Below are 18,774 nucleotides of genomic sequence, written 5' to 3'. Positions count from 1 at the left end.
TAGACAAAATGAAAAGGGCCACTTGAGAAGACACTGTGGCAGTTTTCTTACAAAATTGAGTGTACTCTTACCATATAATCCAGCAGTTGTACACCTTGGTAGTAACCCAGACAAGTTGAAAACTTATGTTTTCACATGGTAACTTTGTTTAAAATCACCAAAACTTGGAAGCTCCCAAGATGTGTCCTTTGGTAGGAGAATAGATAAGTAAACTATGATACATCCTGACAATGGAATATTATCCAGCACTAGGAAGAAATGAGCTACTGAGCCATGTTAAAGACATGGAGAAACCTTCACTGTATGTCACTAAATAAAAGAAGTCAATCCAAAAAGGCTACATGCTACACAATTCCAGCTATATGATGATCTGGAAAAGGAAAAACTGTGGAGACTGTTAAAATTTACAGTCATTGGTTACGAAGGATCTGCATTGGGCAGAACACATGGGATTCTTAGGACAGTGAAAGTACTCTTGACACTGTAATAGTAGTTGTATCATTACACATTTATAAAAATCCACAGAATGGCCTGGGGTTGTGGCTCAGTGGTAGAGCGCTTGCCTGGCATGTGTGAGGCATTGGGTTCAATACTCAGCACCACATATAAATAAATAACTAAAATAAAGGTCCATCAACAACTAAAAAAAAATATTTTAAAAAACAGAGAATGTATACCAGAAGTGATTTCTTAATGTATGCTGTCATTTTGGGTGGTAATGATATGTTAATGTAGGTTCATCAATTGTAACAAAGTTGATAGGAGGCTTTGGGAGTGGGTGTGGAGAATATATGGAAATAATCTATACCTTCCACTCTAGCTTTCCTCTGAACCCAGAACTTCCCTGAAAATTTTTTAAAGAGTATGTATGGTATGATACCATACTTGTAAAAAATTGAAATTATAAAACTATTGAAGACATGGTGATATACAGCTAAAACAACCAAGAGAATTAATCAAATTCAGTTGTTTCTGGGTAGGAAAAAAAAAGGCATGAACAGGGTTGTCAGTGAAGTGAGATTTTAGCAGTCCTTATAACACTTTAACATTTAAATTTCTTTTAAAAAAAATAATAGTGACATGTATTAAAGCATGAGTGTTGGGCTGCATTTGGAACTCAGTGGGTAAGTGGTTGCCAGCATGGATAAAGCCCTAGGTTTGATCCCTGGCAATATACACATTAAAAAAAAAAACAAAACACCAGTGTCATGAATTTTTCCTTTTTGTATATTTGACATATTTCATGGTTGAAATTTAAGTCCATCTTAGAGACGTAGTTACCTTGAATGTTTATATTAAAATGTAATCTATGCGCTGGCTACATTAGCTAAAGGACAGTTTACACAAATTTAGTCAAAGGATTGTCCTAATAATACCATGATTTCATCAGAAATGGAACTGTCCTTAAACTGTGGGTGTGGTTTTGTTTTGGAGAAGTTTTAATGTATTGTTGATACCAGCACTTAGTTTTAGTTCTGTAACTTACTCAGGTGAAATACTGTAGCAAGTAAGTGAGATGTAGGTTAGAAGCATTAGATCTTGAGTAATATGGTTAAGCTTGTTGAAATGCCCAGATAGGGGAATAAATAATAATAGAAACAAATCAGGATTTATATTGGATGTGGGAAAGGGAGTATTAGAATCTGATTCTATGATGATAATTAACTGTGTCAAATTACTTTATGTATATATATTTAGTAATTCAGTGGTCCTCAGTTGACACTTGGTCCATCACTAGCACTTGATATAATTAATTATACTCCCTTGGAAAGTAACTTTTTTACTTAGTTCTAGATTTCCATAGATTCCTGATGTTTTTCAATGTCAATGACTGTTCATTGTTTCTTATTTTGTGATGCCTAGGGTTGTGCTCACTCTATTAAATATTATTTCTAAATTGATAGCTTTCTGAATTGATAATTTTAGACCCAGCCTTTCTTGAACTGCAGGCTCATTTGACTTCTTACCATTTCATTTTGATATATTATAATAAGCATCTTGAACTTAGCATGTTGGAAAGTGGTATTACTCACCAAACCTGCTAATCAGTATGCCCTATCTTAGTAATGGCAATTCCATTATACTGCTTTAGCAAAATAATTCATTAATTTTCCTTTTTATAGGCTGGGGTTGTGGCTCAGTGGGAGAGCACTTGCCTAGCATGCATGAGGCACTGGGTTTGATCCCAGCACCACATTAAAAAATAAATAAATAAATAAACAAACAAAATAAAGATATTATGTCCATCTACAAGTAAAAATAATTTTTAAAAAAGTATTCCTGCTGATGGGATTCTGATGGGCAGAATCACAGCCTCTGGGACAAGGATTCCCCTTTGTTTCTCTTTTTCTAGCAAAGCAATAAACTTTCCTTTTAAAAAAATTCTTTTTTATGAAGATTTTCCTGTTAAATTTGAAAACTTTGACTCTGAACTCACAAAGAAAAATTAATTGGTAAATTGTGGTGGGGGCCGGGGGGTACCAGGGATTGAACCCAGCGGTGATTAACTACTTAGCCATATCCCCAGCCCTTTTTTATATTTTATTTAGAGACAGGGTCTTGCTAAGTTGCTAAGTGCCTCACTATTCTGCTGAAGCTGGCTTTGAACTAGTGATCCTGTTGCCTCAACCTCCCGAGTTGCTGGGATTACAGGTGTGTGCCACCCACACCCAGCAAAATATTAATATTATTGAACACCGAGGGGGAACAGAAAAGTAGTTTATTTGAAGAGGTATGCATGCAATAGGTAGACACCTTCAATGAAAAAATAATATGTGGTGTGGTAGAAAGAACACTTGGACTGGGTCCAGAATATCTGAGCCTTGGTATTCTTATGGTAGTCACTGGGACTTAGTTTCTTTCTCTATAAATAAAATTAAGTAGTTTAAATGATTTCTGTTTTTCCTAGCAGCAGAATCCTGTAATGCTCTTTGTTTAAATGTTTCCATAAGAAAAACATGAATTTAAATGTATTATGTTCTTATAAAATAGAAGGGAAGTAAATGTTCCTCAGTCTCTCTTTTGAGTTTTAAAATTCCTTTTAACATTGTTTTATAAACTGGAAAAAAATATTTTTTCTCATCTGGGAATATACCACATCAGCAGAGAAATTAGATTCCTTCAGCAATCATGTTAAAGCTTGATTTGTATTGACTTTATTTAATTGTATTTCACTTCATCTCCTATTGTTTCTTTGTCTGCCTTTTCTGGGAATCCAGCAAACCATCGCCTCACACATAGTAAGCAAGCACTTTTTACCACTGAGGTACATCCCCAGCCCTTCCTCAGTAATGTTTCCTAATATTTTTTTCCATTTGTTGAGTTTTTTTGTTGGTGGTGTTTATTTGTTTGTTTTTGGTATCAGGTATTGAATCCACGGGCACACCTGAGCCATATCCCCGGCCCATTTTTATATTTTATTTAGAGACAGGGTCTCTAAGTTGGTTAGGGCCTCACTAATCTGCTGAGGCCTGCTTTGAACTCATGATCCTCCTGTCTCAGCCTCCTGAGCTGTTTAAGCATGCACCACCATGCCCAGCTCCATTTGTTGACTTTCTCTCTCTCTCTCTCTCACACACACACACACACACATATTTCTTGTTTAATAATTATCTCTACTACCAAAACTAAAAAAAAAAAAAAAAAAAAAAGCTCAGTGATTTCTATATCCTTTTGGTATTACATTACAGTTTAAGGTGAGAAAAGTGTAAAATAGGAAAACACTGAGCAACTATACCAGAGTCACAAAGTAGCTTTACATTGCGATTTTTGAACTGACTTTTTTTTTATGATTCTTATAGAAACTATACTGCCTAAATTGTAGACCTCTCAACCTCCCAACTTCCCATCTTCCCATCCTCTGCCTCCTATCTTTTTCTCCTTCCCCCTTTATAGACTTTGTCCTTTGCATAGCTCTTCAGCTAATGAATAAGCTTTTGACCAGTTTGGTAGTTTTGAGGGGGATTTGTAATTGACAGCACTGCTTACTGGATCAGTGTAAATCGTGAATACATAATGATATATTTTCATGGAATATGCAAAACATGTCTAAGATAAGGGGAAACTTAGAAAAAGAAACCTTACGTACTCTTTCACAGGCCCTCAGAAATGAAAGTCCTTGATTTTAGAATAGGTTGTGACTTTGAAAGTGTCTAAATTTCTGATACCACTTCTAAGGGATTGGATTTTTGGAGTGAAAAGCGTGGGTAAATGTTGCCAGGCCAAGTGCATAGGATGTTTTCTATCAGTTTGTTTATAATCTTTTCTTGCCCTATAGCAAAGATTGTTAGTGCTCTTACTTTGCAAAGAGTTTCTATGAGTAGTAATAGCCTTAATCTTATGTTCTTGGTAATGTTAAGTTGATTTATAAATTCTTTAGTAGTTCTAAATTATCAATCTCTAAATTTAATAAAATGTACTATAGTGGAAGGACTTATTTAATAGTTTGCTTTAATGAAAAGAAGTTAGAGCTCATTATACCCCAATCCTGCTACATTAGATGGAGGGGTTACTAATAAAAACTTCTTTATTTTTAAGGTTTGATTGTTTTAAACTTTTATTTTTATTTTATTTTTATGTGATGCTGAGGCTCAAACTAAGTGCCTCACACATGCAAGCACTCTACCATTGAGCCACAACCCCAGCCCCATAAAAACTTAAAATTTTTTTCTTTAGTTGTAGTTGGACACAATATCTTTATTTGTTTTTATGTGGTCCTGAGGATTGAACCCTAAGTTGCTTAGGACCTCACTAATCTGCTGAGGCTGGCTTGAGCCACAATCCCAGTCCAAAACTTTTTATAAATTAGAAATAACTCTGTCCCTCAGAAGTCTGCTTTATTAACTTTATTGAAAGCAGTTTTTTAAGTAATACATCTTTTGTGTGAGATGTAGGACATAGTTTTTTAAAAAGTAATATTAGAGTTTATTGCTTTTCTGTTATATGCAAAGTCCCTTTGTCCTGGTAATACAAATTGAGTATTCCTTATCAGAAGTGTTTGGGACCAAAGATTTTCCACTATTTGCATATACATAATGAGATATCCTGAGGATAGGACACAAGTCTGAACACAAAATTCGTGTATATTTAATATACCTCTTATACACATACTCTGAAGGTAATTTTATGTACTACTTTTAATAATTTTAGTATGAAACAGTTTCATGGTGTGAAGTTTTTCACTTTGGGCATATGTTAACACTCAGAAATGTTCAGCTTTTTTTTTTTCCTGAGCACGCCTGTAATCCCAGCAACTCACGAGGCTGAGGCAGGAGGATCTCAAGTTCAAAGTCACCCTCAGCAACTTGGTGAGACTGTCTTTCAAAATAAAAATAATTTTTCAAAAAAATGGTAGGTGTGGGCTGGGGTTGTGACTCAGCAGTGGAGCTTTCACCTAGCACATGCAGGGTGTTGGGTTCAATCCTTATTACCACATAAAAAAAAAGTATTGTGTCGAACTATCAAACTACAACTAAAAACAATATTTAAAAAAAAAAAATGACACGGGTGTCACTCAGTGGTTAAGCACCCTTGGGTTCAATCCTCAGTACCAAAAAAAAAAAAAAATTCTGATATTTGCAACATTTCAGATTTTCAGATTAGTGATGCACAACTTGTGTTCTCAAATTGGCTTATTCTGTCTTTCATATGTATGGGAGACTGTGGCTTAATGGATGGCTTTGTTGGCTTTGGGTTCTAATCCTGGCAGTCATTGGACAAGTTCTTTAATTTCTCTAAACCTCAGTTTGCTTATTTGTTTAAAAAAAATAAGGTTTCTTCTTAACTCTTGAGGCTATAATGATTAAGATAGTGGATGTTAAAACTCTTTTTCTGTTCTTTTATTGATGCATTACATTTATAGATAATGGGGTTCGTTGTTACATATTCATACATGCAGATGATATAACAATTTAATGTGGTCAATATCACTCTCCATATATCCCCTTTTCCTCCGTTCCTCCCCCCAATGCCTTTCCTTATCTTAACTAGTATCCCTTAGATTTTCATGATTCCCCTAATGCATTTCTTTTCCTTTTTCTTCTCTTTAACTTCCACAAATGAGAGAAAATATACTGAATTTAGCTTATTTCACTTAACATAATGCTCTCAAGTTTAATCTAGTTTTCTTCAGTTGACATAATTCCATTCTTCTTTATGACATCATTAACACATTTTCTTTATCCACTTGTTTGTTAATAGACAGCTGTATTTGTTCCATAATTTGGCTATTATGAATTGTGCAGCTATAAATATAGGTATGACAATATAGTATGCTGACTTTAATTCTTGAGTGTATATACCAACGAGTGTTATATAGCTGGGTCATATGGTAGTGGCATTCCTCGATTTTTTTCAGAAACCTCCATGCTGATTTCCATAGTGGTTGTACTAATCTCACCAACAGTGTTGAATATTCCCCTTTCTCCACATCCTCTCTAAGCATTTTTAATATTTGTATTCTTGATGGCTACCATTCTAATTGCAGTGAGATGAAATCTCAATGTAGGAAATATGTCTAGGCAGCATAGCATTCAGGTAATGGCATGGGTATTGCTAGTGGCTTTTAGCCAAGTTTATTGTGAAGATCAAGAGTAGAAAGCAAAGCAGAAAAATTTGAAAAATTGGGGTCTGGGGTTGTGGCTCAGTGGTACAGCACATGCAAGGCCCTGGGTTCGATTCTCAGCACCACATATGAATAAAAATATTGTGTCCAACTACAACTAAAAAATAAACATTAAAAAAAAATTTGATAAACTTGGAGTTTGACCAGAAAATGTGAGCAAAACTGGAACTATGGAATGAGAGACTTTGCTCAAGAGACTTGGGAGCATTTCAGACTTAAGGGCGGACAAGTAAAATTTTTTGAGAAGAGATTAGTGGGGCACTCTGCTTAAATAAGAGGGCCTAGGAAGTTGTTTCACTGTGCTCTGCTGCCCCGGCAATGAACCTGCTGTAGCCATGAAATTCTTGGCCTACTATTCAAGGTGGTGACAGACTTTGGTATAAATCATGTGGTGCTGGTTCTGTAGGAATGAATGATGGCAGAGTTCAGGGGTCATGGAGGCTTACACCGAGATTTCAAGAAGATCTGAGAGACCAAGCAAAGTGCACCAGGGTTGGAGTCCCTGCAAGCTGCCCTTAATAGAGCAATAGGTGGTGATGTGAGGAGGAACCCCATGCTGCAGTGGAAACCCCCAATTTTAAGAAAGGCCAGTACCATGGAACATCTGCTGAAGAAAGTTTCAGGAATTAAGCAGAGACTAATCAACAAAGAGGCCACATGAACTGAAACCAGCAAAGTCATAGGGGCAGAGTTTTGGAAGAGAGTGTCATAATGCCAAGTGCTTCAAATGCTAGACATGGAGCTACAGCACTTCTTTGCCCAGCTGGATTTCAGTCCTGCTTTGGTCCCATCCCTTTTTTAAAAAAAAATATTTATTTATTTATTTTAATTGTAGTTGGACACAATAACTTTATTTTACTTATTTATTTTTATGTGGTGCTGAGGATTGAACCCAGGCCCTGCACATGCTAGGCAAGTGCTCTACTGCTGAGCCACAATCCCAGCCCCCCATCCCTTCTTTTTATGCCCTTTTTGCTCCCTTATAGAGTGGAAATATTTATCTTTTTTTTTTTAATTTTTTTTGTAGTTGTACACAATAACTTTATTTATTTATTTATTTATTTGTTTTTATGTAGTGCTGAGGATCAAACCCAGGGCTTTTGTACATGTGAAGCGAGCACTCTACTGCTGAGCCATAACCCCAGTCTGGAAATATTTATCTTTATATGTTAGATACATGTAACTTGTGTTTGATTTTTACAGGAGCTTACACTGAGTTTGCCTTGAGTCTCAAGGAGACTTTGGACTTATACTTTGGGGCAGTGTTTGAACAATTATTAAAATTATGGGGACTTTTGGAAATGGACTAAGTGTATTTTTCATTGTGAAGTGGGCATGAGCTTTTGGAGGCCAGGGGCAGAATGTTATGGTTTTGGCATTAGTTATCCCCCAAAAGCTCATGTGTGAGACAGTGCAAGAAAGTTGAGAGGTAAATTGATTGGGTTACAAGAGCTTTAACCTGATAGAGATTAACTGAGTAGTAAATGTAGGCAGATTACAGTGTGGCTGGAGGAGGTGGGTCACTGGGAGTACGCCTTCGGGATATGTATTTTGTCTCTTGTGAGGAACTCTCCCTGCTTTCTGGTGTCTTGTCCCCAGCTGCTTTCCTCTACCACACACTTCTTCATGATGTTCTGCCTCATCTTGGTCTGTGAGGAATTAAATTGGCCATTAATGGACTGAGACATCTGAAACCAGGAGCCCCCAAACAAACTTTTTTCTCCTCTAATTGTTTTTGTTGGTCTTTTGTTCACAGCAGCGAAAAAGCTGACTGACTAAAATGGGTGAATTTTGTTGAAGGCCTTCTCTAAATCTGTTGAGGTGATCATGTGATTTTTGTCCTCCATTCTATTTATGTGGTGAATTACTTTATTGATTTGATATGTTTAGGCATTCTTATAATCCTGGAATGAAATCAACTTAGTCATGTTGTACAATTTTCTTAATAGGTTATAAATATGACTTGCTAATGTAGAGTATTCTTGCATCCAAGTTCATCAGGGATATTGGTCTGTGTTTTTTTTCCTTGATGTGTCCTCTGGTTTTGGTATGAGTGTAATACTAGCTTCATAGAATGAATTTGGAAGTGTTCCACCCCTTTCTATTTCATGGAATAATTTGAGGAGCTTTGTAATTAGTTCTTTAAAGTTCTGATAGAGTTCAGCTGAGAATATATCTGTTCCTGGACTTTTCTTTGTTGGGAAGACTTTTGGTTAGTTTGGATGAGGGTTTCTCATTCTTGTTTATCTTTTCAAAGAACCAACTGTTTTCATTGATTTTCTTTTTATTTTTTAATTCTCTGTTTCATTAATTTTGGCTTTGATCTTAATTATTTCTCTACTGTTTTTAGAATTTGTTCTTGTTTTCTAAGTGTCTTGAAATACATCGTGAGGTTATTTATTTGGGATCTTTCTAATTTTTCTTATGTAGGCACTCATAGCTATATGCTTTCCTCTTAGAACCACCTTCATAATGTTCCAGAGGTTCTGGTATGTTGTATCACTGTTCTTGTTTGCTTTAAAGAATGTTTTTACTTTCTCTTCTGATTTCTTCTGTCATCCATTCATCATTTAAAAGTGTGTTGCTTAATCTCAGTATGTACACATAGTTTCTGTGGGGTTGTTTTTTTTTTGCATGTTGATTAGTAACTTTAATCCATTATGATCAGAAGATAAGATGCAAGGAATATATATAAACTTTTCTGTATTTGCTAAGCATTACTTTATACCCTAAAATACAGTCTTTTTTGGAGAAGTTTTCATGACCAGTTGAGAAGAAAGTGAAATTTGTTGTTAGATGAAATATTTTATATTTGTTAAGCCCATTTGACTTAAGAATGTTTTAGGTCTGAAGTCTTACTGAGATGATGTCTGGATGACCTATCAGTGAGAGAGGTATGTTGAAATCACCTAATATTATTGTCCTGGAGTCTGAGTCTTCAAGTCAAGAAGTCTCAATTTTATGTTATTAGGTCACTAATATTTGGAGCATAATTATTTACTATCATATCTTGTTGGATTTTCCCTTTACCATTATGAAGTGACCTTTTCTGGTCTCTTCTGATTAATTTTGGCTTGAAGTATGTTTTGTCAGATATGAGAGTAACTACTCATTTGCTTGTTTGGCTTCATTTGCATGGTATGTCAATTTCCATCTTTTCACTTTCAGCTAGTGGATATCTTTTCTGTAAGACGAGTCTCTTGCAAACAACATATAGTTTGGTCTTGTTTTTAATTTAGTTGGCTGGCCTAATTTAGTTGGTAGTGCAACTTATTTGCTTAGGCACTCTTCAAATGAGATTTGTCCACTTGCAAGCTCTGGGATTTGTTGATTTCTCTTCTATAGTATTTCTTTAGGTACCTAATTTTCGGTAGTACTTGTATAGTAGTTTATAGTAATTCTTTTAGTTTCTGCTTCTATTGGAAGGTCTTTATTTCCTCCTCAATTTTAAAGGATAGTTTTGCTGGATATAGCGATCTTGTTTCACAGTTACTATCTTTCAGGACTTGGAATGCTTCATTCCAATCTCTCCCGGATTTTAGAGTTTGAACTTAGAAATCAAGAATAGTTAATTTTTATTATTACTTTTTTTTGTTCTAATTAGTTATACGTAACAATAGAAGAGTAGTTCTAATGGCTTGCCTCTTTATGTGACCTAATATTTGGCCCTTGAAGCTTCTAAAATTCTATCTTGGGGGCAGTGGATGTAGCATAGTGGACAAGCACTTGCCTAATGTGTACAAAGCCCTGGATTTAATCCCCAGCACTGCAAAACAAAACAAAAAAACTTATCCTTGTTTGTTATGCACTTTAATTATAACGTGTTGTAGAGAAATTCTTTTTTGATCTTGTCTGTTTGAGGTTCTGAATGATTCCTATATCTGGATATCAATTTCATTTCCAAGGTTTGGAAAGTTTTCTGTATTTTAGCTGAAGAGATTATCTATGCCTTTTGCCTGCTTCTTACGACCCTCTTCAATTCCAGTGATTCTTAAATTTGGTCTCTTAATGTTTGTCTAGAGTTTTTTTATATTCTGGTCATGGTTACTTACTTTCTTTAATACTCAATGTTCAAGGATGGCCACTTGGTTTTCCAGGTCTGATATTTTATCTTGTGCATAGCCTGTTCTAATGGAGAGACTTTCAACTAAACTTTTTAGTATGTTGTTCCTTTCATTTCCAAGATTTCTGTTTGGTTCTTTTTCAATATCGTTATCTTCTTTTTAAATTTCCTGATTCACATCCTGTACTAACTTTCTTAATTAATTCAGTTATTTTTTTCTGTTTGCTTCAAATTTATTGATATTTTTATAATAATCCTTTTGAATTTTTCTGATATTTTATCCACTTTAATATTTTTGGAGTCAGTTGCTGGTGAATTATGAACCTTAGAAGGTGTTACTACCTTGTTTTTATTTTTCATATTCATCGTATTGAGTTTTGTACACCTATTGGAATGGATTTTTCTTTCACTTCTATTGTGTGGACCTTTTTAGGGCACATCCTTCCCTTAGCAAAGTGTTCTGGGATGTCAGGTTGTTCTGAATTTTTCAATATATTTCCCAGTGGATTTTGTAGTAGTTTGTTTGATAGTTCTTTGGTGGTGATTAGTGTATTTTGATACAGTGTGTATTGGGTTAAAGTTTGAGAATTCTACTTTCTCTGGAGTTCTCACAAGAGTGGTATCCTTGAAGATGGGGTGATTGTGTTTATGCAGCAGGGATGTGAGATAGACCCTCTCTGATTGCTCTTCGTCACTTATACTCTGTATTCTAAAGGAGTATGGGAGCAACTTAGATTGACATTCCTCAAGGGTGTTGTGTCCACAGTCTTGGTGTTAATTCTGTTTTTGCTGTAGGAGTGGGTCAGACCTACATCCACAAATCAGACTTGGGAGCTTATTCCCCCTCTCCTTACTGTTCCTATTTGGGCCCTGGTAATTAATTTGGGGTTTTCATCTCCCCTGTTTTTTGTATTAAAGTATTGTTGAAGTCTGAACATGGTTGGTTTGTGTGTAGAGAAAGATATGCTGTCTCTGCTGGGTTTTTTGCTCAGTAGCAAATCTCTACTCGTGAACTTGAAGTTTTCCAGTAGATTACCAGCACTTCAAAGAAAAGGGGTAAACATACAACAGTAATGAACAATACAGCAATAAAAAAAATACCTGATGCCTCCTGCAACATCTACAATACTAGTTACCACAAAAACAGGAATGGAATGGTAAGCAGTTGCCAGCAGCAACAATAATAAATAGTAATGAACTGGATTTGGCATTAAACAACAGTTGTCAACTATGTCATCCACAAGTACTAATAACCTCAGCTACGTGAATGGTGAAGGCAGAAATTACATAAACCAAATAGTTCCTCCAGATGGTAAAAATACACTTTTTTAAGAGAAAAGACGTGATAGGAAGGTAGAAGAGAGTTTGGAATGTTCAAAATGTGAACAGAGAGAAAGCAGATGAAATGTGGCAAGTGATAGCTTTAAAGTAGTAGGAGAAATTTAGGAGGTGAAGAAAGGAGAGAAATAAATGAGAAACCCAAAATAAACAGAAAACCCCAATCCTCAAAAGACAACAAAGAAAAATAAAGAACATAAGACAATGCTAAAAGTATGAAAAAATGCACAAGGCTATATGTGTATATATATATCCATGCTAGAATCAGTACAGTAGGAACACCAAAGGGTGCGGGGAGGAAAAAACTCTTAATGAAAAATGAAAAAGTTGTCTCCACAGATATAGTCAAAACTTTCAACAGGAATGTATGTATGTTCTCTTCCTGTGCCAGAGAGCCCTGCTTTCTGTTGCTTCTTAAGCTGTGTACTCCTTAGAGCAAGGACTAGGGGATGTTAAACCCTTCCTCTTTTTTCATTTCTGCAACTGAAGCTGGTTGAAATAGCTCTCAGCTTCCCTTCTCACCAGTATATGGTAGAGTGAATGGAAAGTGCTGTCAATTGGCGTTTTGTCTGGATAGACCAAATTGATGCACTCCCAAAGTGGAGCTGCTGCACAGTTCTAAGTGGGAAATTCTCTGGCTGGATTTTAACTCTAATCAGACCTTTGGGACTTGGTCAGATGGTATTGGTTCTGGAGAGATTAGATCAGCATATACCCCTTGGCCAACCAGGTACATACCTATACGGAATGTCTGGTTCTCAGGTGCCTCCCAAGAATTCTTTCCATAGGGTGGGGGAGTTAACCCTCCACAAGTCTCTCATAATCCACCATCCACAAATGTTGCCTTCCCTGACTCAGTCCCAGAGTGTAATCATTGAGTATAATCATGTCCACCTGTTTAGTTTCCCTACCCTATTCAGCTGGTCACATGAGGTGCGAGACTCAAAGGAAAAATGAGTTGCATTCCCCTCCATATCTCTGACTTGAGTCTCCCCCCTAGGTATAATCTTCTCTGTGCCAGTTTCAATCTCATTCTGCTAGGGACACTCTAGGCCACACAGCAGTCACTTGCCAGGACAGTATGGCAGTATTTGCTCTGATCTCCTATGCTGCCATAGCAGCAAGCTGCAACTTTTGCCTCCTCTAGAAGTTCTCTCCACCTCAGTTCTCTGCTTGCCAATTGAGAAACACCAAGCAATTTTCAGACACCAGCTCACTGAGAAACTCATTCAGCTAAATTGAAACTGCTTCTCTGTTCTACAGATTCTCCCCTGCCACATTTCTTCATCGTATTTCTCAGTTTGTGTTATCCTTCACCTGTGTTCCCCTGTGTAGCAAACTGATGACACTGGCGCTGCCACCACCAGCTTGGCTTCATTTTGCTCTTTCTTGTCGTTTAGTTAACATATCTGAGTTTCTGGGTCTCTTAAGAGTCTCTGTTTGATCTTGAATTTCAGTGAATTCCCTTTTTCACCCACCTTGTTGAGAAGCAGTACTTTTTCAGTTTGAATACCAACCCATGGAGCAACTGGAAATGCAGCCTTTCTATAATCTGCCATCTTGAATTCTGTTAAGAACTGTTATAGTAGTGCTTAGCTAATTGTTTTTATTCATGTTTCATTATTCATTCATTAGTATTTTTATAATTGAATCATTGTTTTAAAAATCTATATCTGTACCAAAGCTCAGAAGATCTCCAGAACTTCACTTAAGCAAAGTTAGAATAAAATGGTCTGGTCAAAAATTGAGCCAAGTGTAGTGGCACACACCTGAAATCCCAATGGCTTGGGAGGCTAAAGCAGGAGGATTGTGAGTTCAAAGCGAGCCTCACCAAAAGGAGGCACTAAGCAATCCAGTGAGACCCTGTCTGTAAAATGAATACAAAATACGGCTGGGGATATGACTCAGTGGTCAAGTGCCCCTGAGTTCAATCCCCTATACCCGCCCAAGAAAAGAAAATTGAAGCAAAAAACTTATGTACATGTAAGATTAGTCATAACATTTAAGATAATAATTGTTTCTTGTTATTCCTTATATATAGAAGTTAAAATGTATAGTGGCAGAGGTACCAGTATAAATGAAAGTATATAGTAGAATTTTATATTAGAAGGTAGTAAGTGGTATGAAGAAAAATGAGGCAGAGAAGGGAGAGAGAGTACCCAGACGGAAGTTTGTGGATGATCAGAAAGGAGAAGACCTCAAAACAGTGGTGAGGGACTCAGAACTACAGATAGTGGGGAATACTATTTCAGACTGAGGAAGTAATAGTATAATAATTAACACATATACTGCTGTGTGCCAGGAACTGTATACTTAACAAATATTTATTTATTTAAGCCTTACGGTAAGCCTATGAAGTAGATATTTTTACTGCTCCCATTTTATAGACAAGGAAACTGAAATGCAGAGAGCTAATAAATAGGATGTTTAAGACATTGAATCCATGCAGAAAATTCCATTTGCTTAGGAATTGCTACAAAGTATATTATTCATGAGGCAAGAGTTTCCAGTGTGTTTGAGTAATAGCAAAATTGGTGTGGGTACAGCAAAATGAATGGAGAATGGTAGAAACTAGTCTAAGTGGTGGTAATTGGAAAGTGAATGAGATGCGAAGATTCAACAACTTCAGCCATTGTAAAGATTTAGCTTTTACTCTAAAGTGGAGGGCCATTGAATGGTTTTGAAAAGGAGAGTGACAGGATTTGTCTGACTTTCCAGTATTTCTTTTTTAATATTTATTTTTTAGTTATAGGTGGACACAATATCTTTATTTTTATGTGGCGCTGAGGATCGAACCCAGTGCCTCATGCATGTGAGGCGAGTGCTCTACCTCTGAGCCACAATCCCAGCCCCTCAAGTAGTTCTTGATAAGAGTCCTTGGATCCTTTTCCCCATGGAATTTATGGGTAGAATTCAGGATAGCCTGGGAATTTAGGAGTATTTTCACTAAACTTCTGATTGAAACAGTGGTTTCTTCACATAATGTAGTCAACAAACCAGAGTAGTACTGAAGTTACCTGTGACTTTGTCATGGCCAGTACATATCACATTGTTGCAGATATCTTGAAGTAGCATTTAAGGTCATCATTACTTTGAAATTATAAATTCTTAGACCCACTACTAGATCCCACTTAATGCACTAATTAAGAAGCATATTGTCTTTAATATATATTTTAATAACTCTATATCAATATAATTGGTTTTCTTAGTAATCTCATGTAATTTTTTGTGTACTTAAAAACACTGAACGTGTTCAGTTGATTTCACCAGGCTGCCAAAGGAGTCCATAGCACATAAAAGATTGTGTAAAGATTACTATGGCTGCTATGATAAGAGTAGACTGGGGAGGAACAAAAATAGAGGGTAAGAAAAGGAGGGAAATATGTTAGAAGACTTTTGCAGTAATCTTCATGAGGGGTGATGGTTAGTTGGACCAGATTAGTGGAGGAGGAGGTAGTGATATGTAGTGCAACTTTGGATGAGTAAACGTATACAATGAGAAGAAAAACAATCTTAGGATGGCTCCAAGGATTAGGATCTGTGGAAAGAAGGATGGACTTGCTATTTGCTGAGGTGGTAGAGTCTGTTTCAAAAAATTCAGTTTTGGATATAAGTTTGAGATATTTGTTAGACATGTAAATATCACTTTGTGATTTGGTATTTTCACTTAATATATCTTGACATTTGCGTTATCAGAAAGAATAAAATGAATATGTACCCATGTATTAGTTAACTTAAAAAATTGTTAAAAAAAAAAAAAAAAACTTGTTACAAAATAAGAGTGGTACCTGGATGTGATAGAATGGTTAAATTAGAAAGAATGACAATCTGGGTTTTTTTTTAATAAATTTTATGTAACAGTTTTTAAAATTATAATATAGCCAGTATTATAATAATAATACTAGTAATTTAAAAAGAAATATAAATGTGAACTAAAGATGGAAAATCACCTATATAGTATGATAATGAGATGAGTAATATATGACTATCTGCATATTTAACTAGAAGAAAAGATTAGGTTGTGCATTAAAATGTTAATAGTGGTTTTCTCTGGGTAATGGAATTTGAGGTGATTTTAAATTTTTTTATTTTTTATTTTTTTGTAGACTATGAGAAGACAGCGAAATGAAGTTGTAGTTGAATTAAGGAAGGTAAGTCTGATAAATATTGGAACTTCCAGGCATAATTCTAACAGCAATATAGAATATATAGAAGTCGTTAAGTATATATTTTTATGCAAATATATTTCCTGTTGTGTAACTAATTTTTTTTGATTGAATATAGTTAAGCTTTTTATCAATCTTAGATGTTCAACATTTCTTTTTCTTTTAGAAAAGGAAGTTTTGACTAGTTTTGAAAAGCTATTGAAATTGGCAAGATAGGACTTGTCCACTGTGCAAAAGTAGATATAACAACTTACCAGATTTTTTGTAATTTTTATTAACTTAGGTAAAGTGTAAGTTATAGAGATATATAAATAGTTCTAATAATTAATAGGTGATAGGCCTTGAGAAAACTTGTTACTTATAAATTTTATCAAATTTTCAAGTATTAAAAGTAGATTGTGTAGTTGAGGATATATTTGTAAATTTGCCTCAAACATTTTTAGTGAAATTCAAGTGGCCCTTGATTTTTGTAAGGCATTACTGATTTTTGTCTAATTTTGAATTGTCCAATTTTTGCTTTGACTTTGCTTTTAGGTGATAAAAAGAAGCTCCCAGATGATGTGTAAAATGATTTAGTACTTTTAAGTAAAAATATATATGTTTGGTTCTGGTTTAAAACTATACATATTTGTGATTTGGGACTTAAAGTAGTATCAGTTAAGTGTTTGGTTCACACTTTTGTTTAATTTTTTTGCATTTAAGTTTTAAAAGACACTTCATGTTTCTGTAGGCTGAATCCTGCAAATCTAACCTTTGGAAGTGTTTGGCTTTTTTTTTTTTTTTTTTTTTAACAGAAATTCTTTGTTTGACTTTCTTTTTTTATTTTTATTTTTTAAAGAATAAAAGAGATGAACATCTCTTAAAGAGAAGAAATGTACCACATGAAGATATCTGTGAAGACTCTGATATAGATGGTGATTATAGAGTGGTAAGTTACTATTATTCTGGTAACTTGTGAAAGATTTCATATAAATATAGCTTTCTAAGGTGATTTTCTAACTTTATTTGTTCTCTTTAACTTTTTTCCCCCAGCAAAATACCTCTCTAGAAGCTATTGTTCAGGTAACTATCTTCTCCCCACCCCTTTGTATTTCCTGGACTCAACAATTAATTATTATGTCTCTCCATCATAAATTGTCTTATTTTTTTTAATAGAATGCTTCAAGTGATAACCAAGGAATTCAATTAAGTGCAGTACAAGCTGCTAGGTAAGTTAAGTTTTGAAGACAGATTTAAATTTTATGTGTTACATGGGGGTACTGTTTAGGGTTATAGTCAAATTTAACTTTGACAAACAGTAAAAAGTAATAGAAAAACTAAATTTATTCCACAAAATTGTTCTCTGATTTAGAGTATTAACATTGGTGGCAATTTTTAAATCCTCATGAGCTTAAATAAATACAGTGAATCTTTCAATTACATAATACATAGAAATTCTAGGGAAAAGTTGATTTAACAGATTACTGCTTAGAATAATAGAAAAGCATTATTTACAAAGCTTTAGCTGTTACTAATTTATAGGCTTTATTTTATAAAAGTCATATTATTCAAACCCTTAACAGTCAGCTAATTTTTCTGATATCTATAAGCATACTATATCAGTGTGTAATAGACTTCAAGATATATAGCTGCATATGCTCTTGGTGTCTTTCCAGGCCAGAAATACCAAGTTATTTTGTACCTTTTTGTTGTGAATCCTGTGCCCTCATATTTTAAGGGAAAAACCAGAAGAAAAAAAAATTATTACCAAGGCATCTGTATGAACAAATAAATTGGGGGAAGTCAGGTCGTACCATTATGCAAATGGTAATTGCTTTGTATATTTATGAATATAATAACACCACCGTATTAGTGAGAAAGAGACACACAATAAATTGATCTTAGTTAATACAATTTCAAACTGGAAAAAATATTTCACAGATTCATCCATTATCTTATCCAATGCATGAATCCTTTTTGTATTGCTCTACTTTCTACTTTTGTGTATTCACCTTAAATAACTTAGAACAAATAGGGAAATATAGAATTACATAAAAAACTTTTTAGAGAATACTAAGGCATGTAGGAAGAAAAACTACAAAACTATTCACATCTCAGAAAGGCTAATAATTAAGAAATTGTTAGTGTTGTTTGTTAACAGTTTCTGTTTAGTTTCTGTGAGTGTATGAGCTCTGCAAGAAAATTAAAGCCTAGTGCATCTTAAGAGGTTCTCAAAGCATAGTCTATGCATTCTTAAAGATCTGAGACAATTTCAGGCATAAAAAAACAAACTAATTTTAAGACTTTTTTTTTTTTTTTTTGCCCTTTTTCATCATGTTAGTAACCTTTACATTGATGTTGCAAAAGGAACTATGGGTAAAACTGCTGGAACCTTAACACAAATCAAGATGGGCACCAAACTGGTTTTATATTATATGTTGTATATACTGTATTCTTTTTTGGGAGGGAGCTTAGTGGGGATTGAACTGAGGGGCACTTACCACTGAGCCACATCCCCAGCCCTGTTTTTTATATTTTATTAGAGACAGGGTCTCACTGAGTTGCTTAGTGCCTCACTAAATTGCTGAGGCTGGCTTTGAATTCAA

General features: G+C 34.9%; 1 protein-coding gene across 7 annotated transcripts in view; it reads left to right on the top strand.

The window, feature by feature from the left end:
* Positions 1-18,774, top strand: part of Kpna4 (karyopherin subunit alpha 4) — a 64,005-nt gene that overhangs the window by 18,735 nt on the left and 26,496 nt on the right. For 6 of the 7 annotated variants that reach the window (XM_013364231.4, XM_078043587.1, XM_078043586.1 and 3 more), the window contains 4 exons: positions 16,130-16,174; positions 17,028-17,117; positions 17,222-17,251; positions 17,345-17,397. In XM_013364231.4, coding sequence (XP_013219685.1) covers positions 16,133-16,174; positions 17,028-17,117; positions 17,222-17,251; positions 17,345-17,397 — 215 coding nt within the window. In that variant the 5' untranslated portion in view covers positions 16,130-16,132. Of the gene's footprint in view, positions 1-5,282; positions 5,307-16,129; positions 16,175-17,027; positions 17,118-17,221; positions 17,252-17,344; positions 17,398-18,774 lie in introns of those variants that run through there. The other variant, XM_078043588.1, reaches the window with a different exon arrangement.

Source organism: Ictidomys tridecemlineatus, chromosome 3, assembly GCF_052094955.1.
Source record: "Ictidomys tridecemlineatus isolate mIctTri1 chromosome 3, mIctTri1.hap1, whole genome shotgun sequence".
Taxonomy (NCBI): domain Eukaryota; kingdom Metazoa; phylum Chordata; class Mammalia; order Rodentia; family Sciuridae; genus Ictidomys; species Ictidomys tridecemlineatus.
The sequence above is the reverse complement of the archived record's forward strand: the minus strand, read 5'-3'. Positions and strand labels throughout refer to the sequence as shown.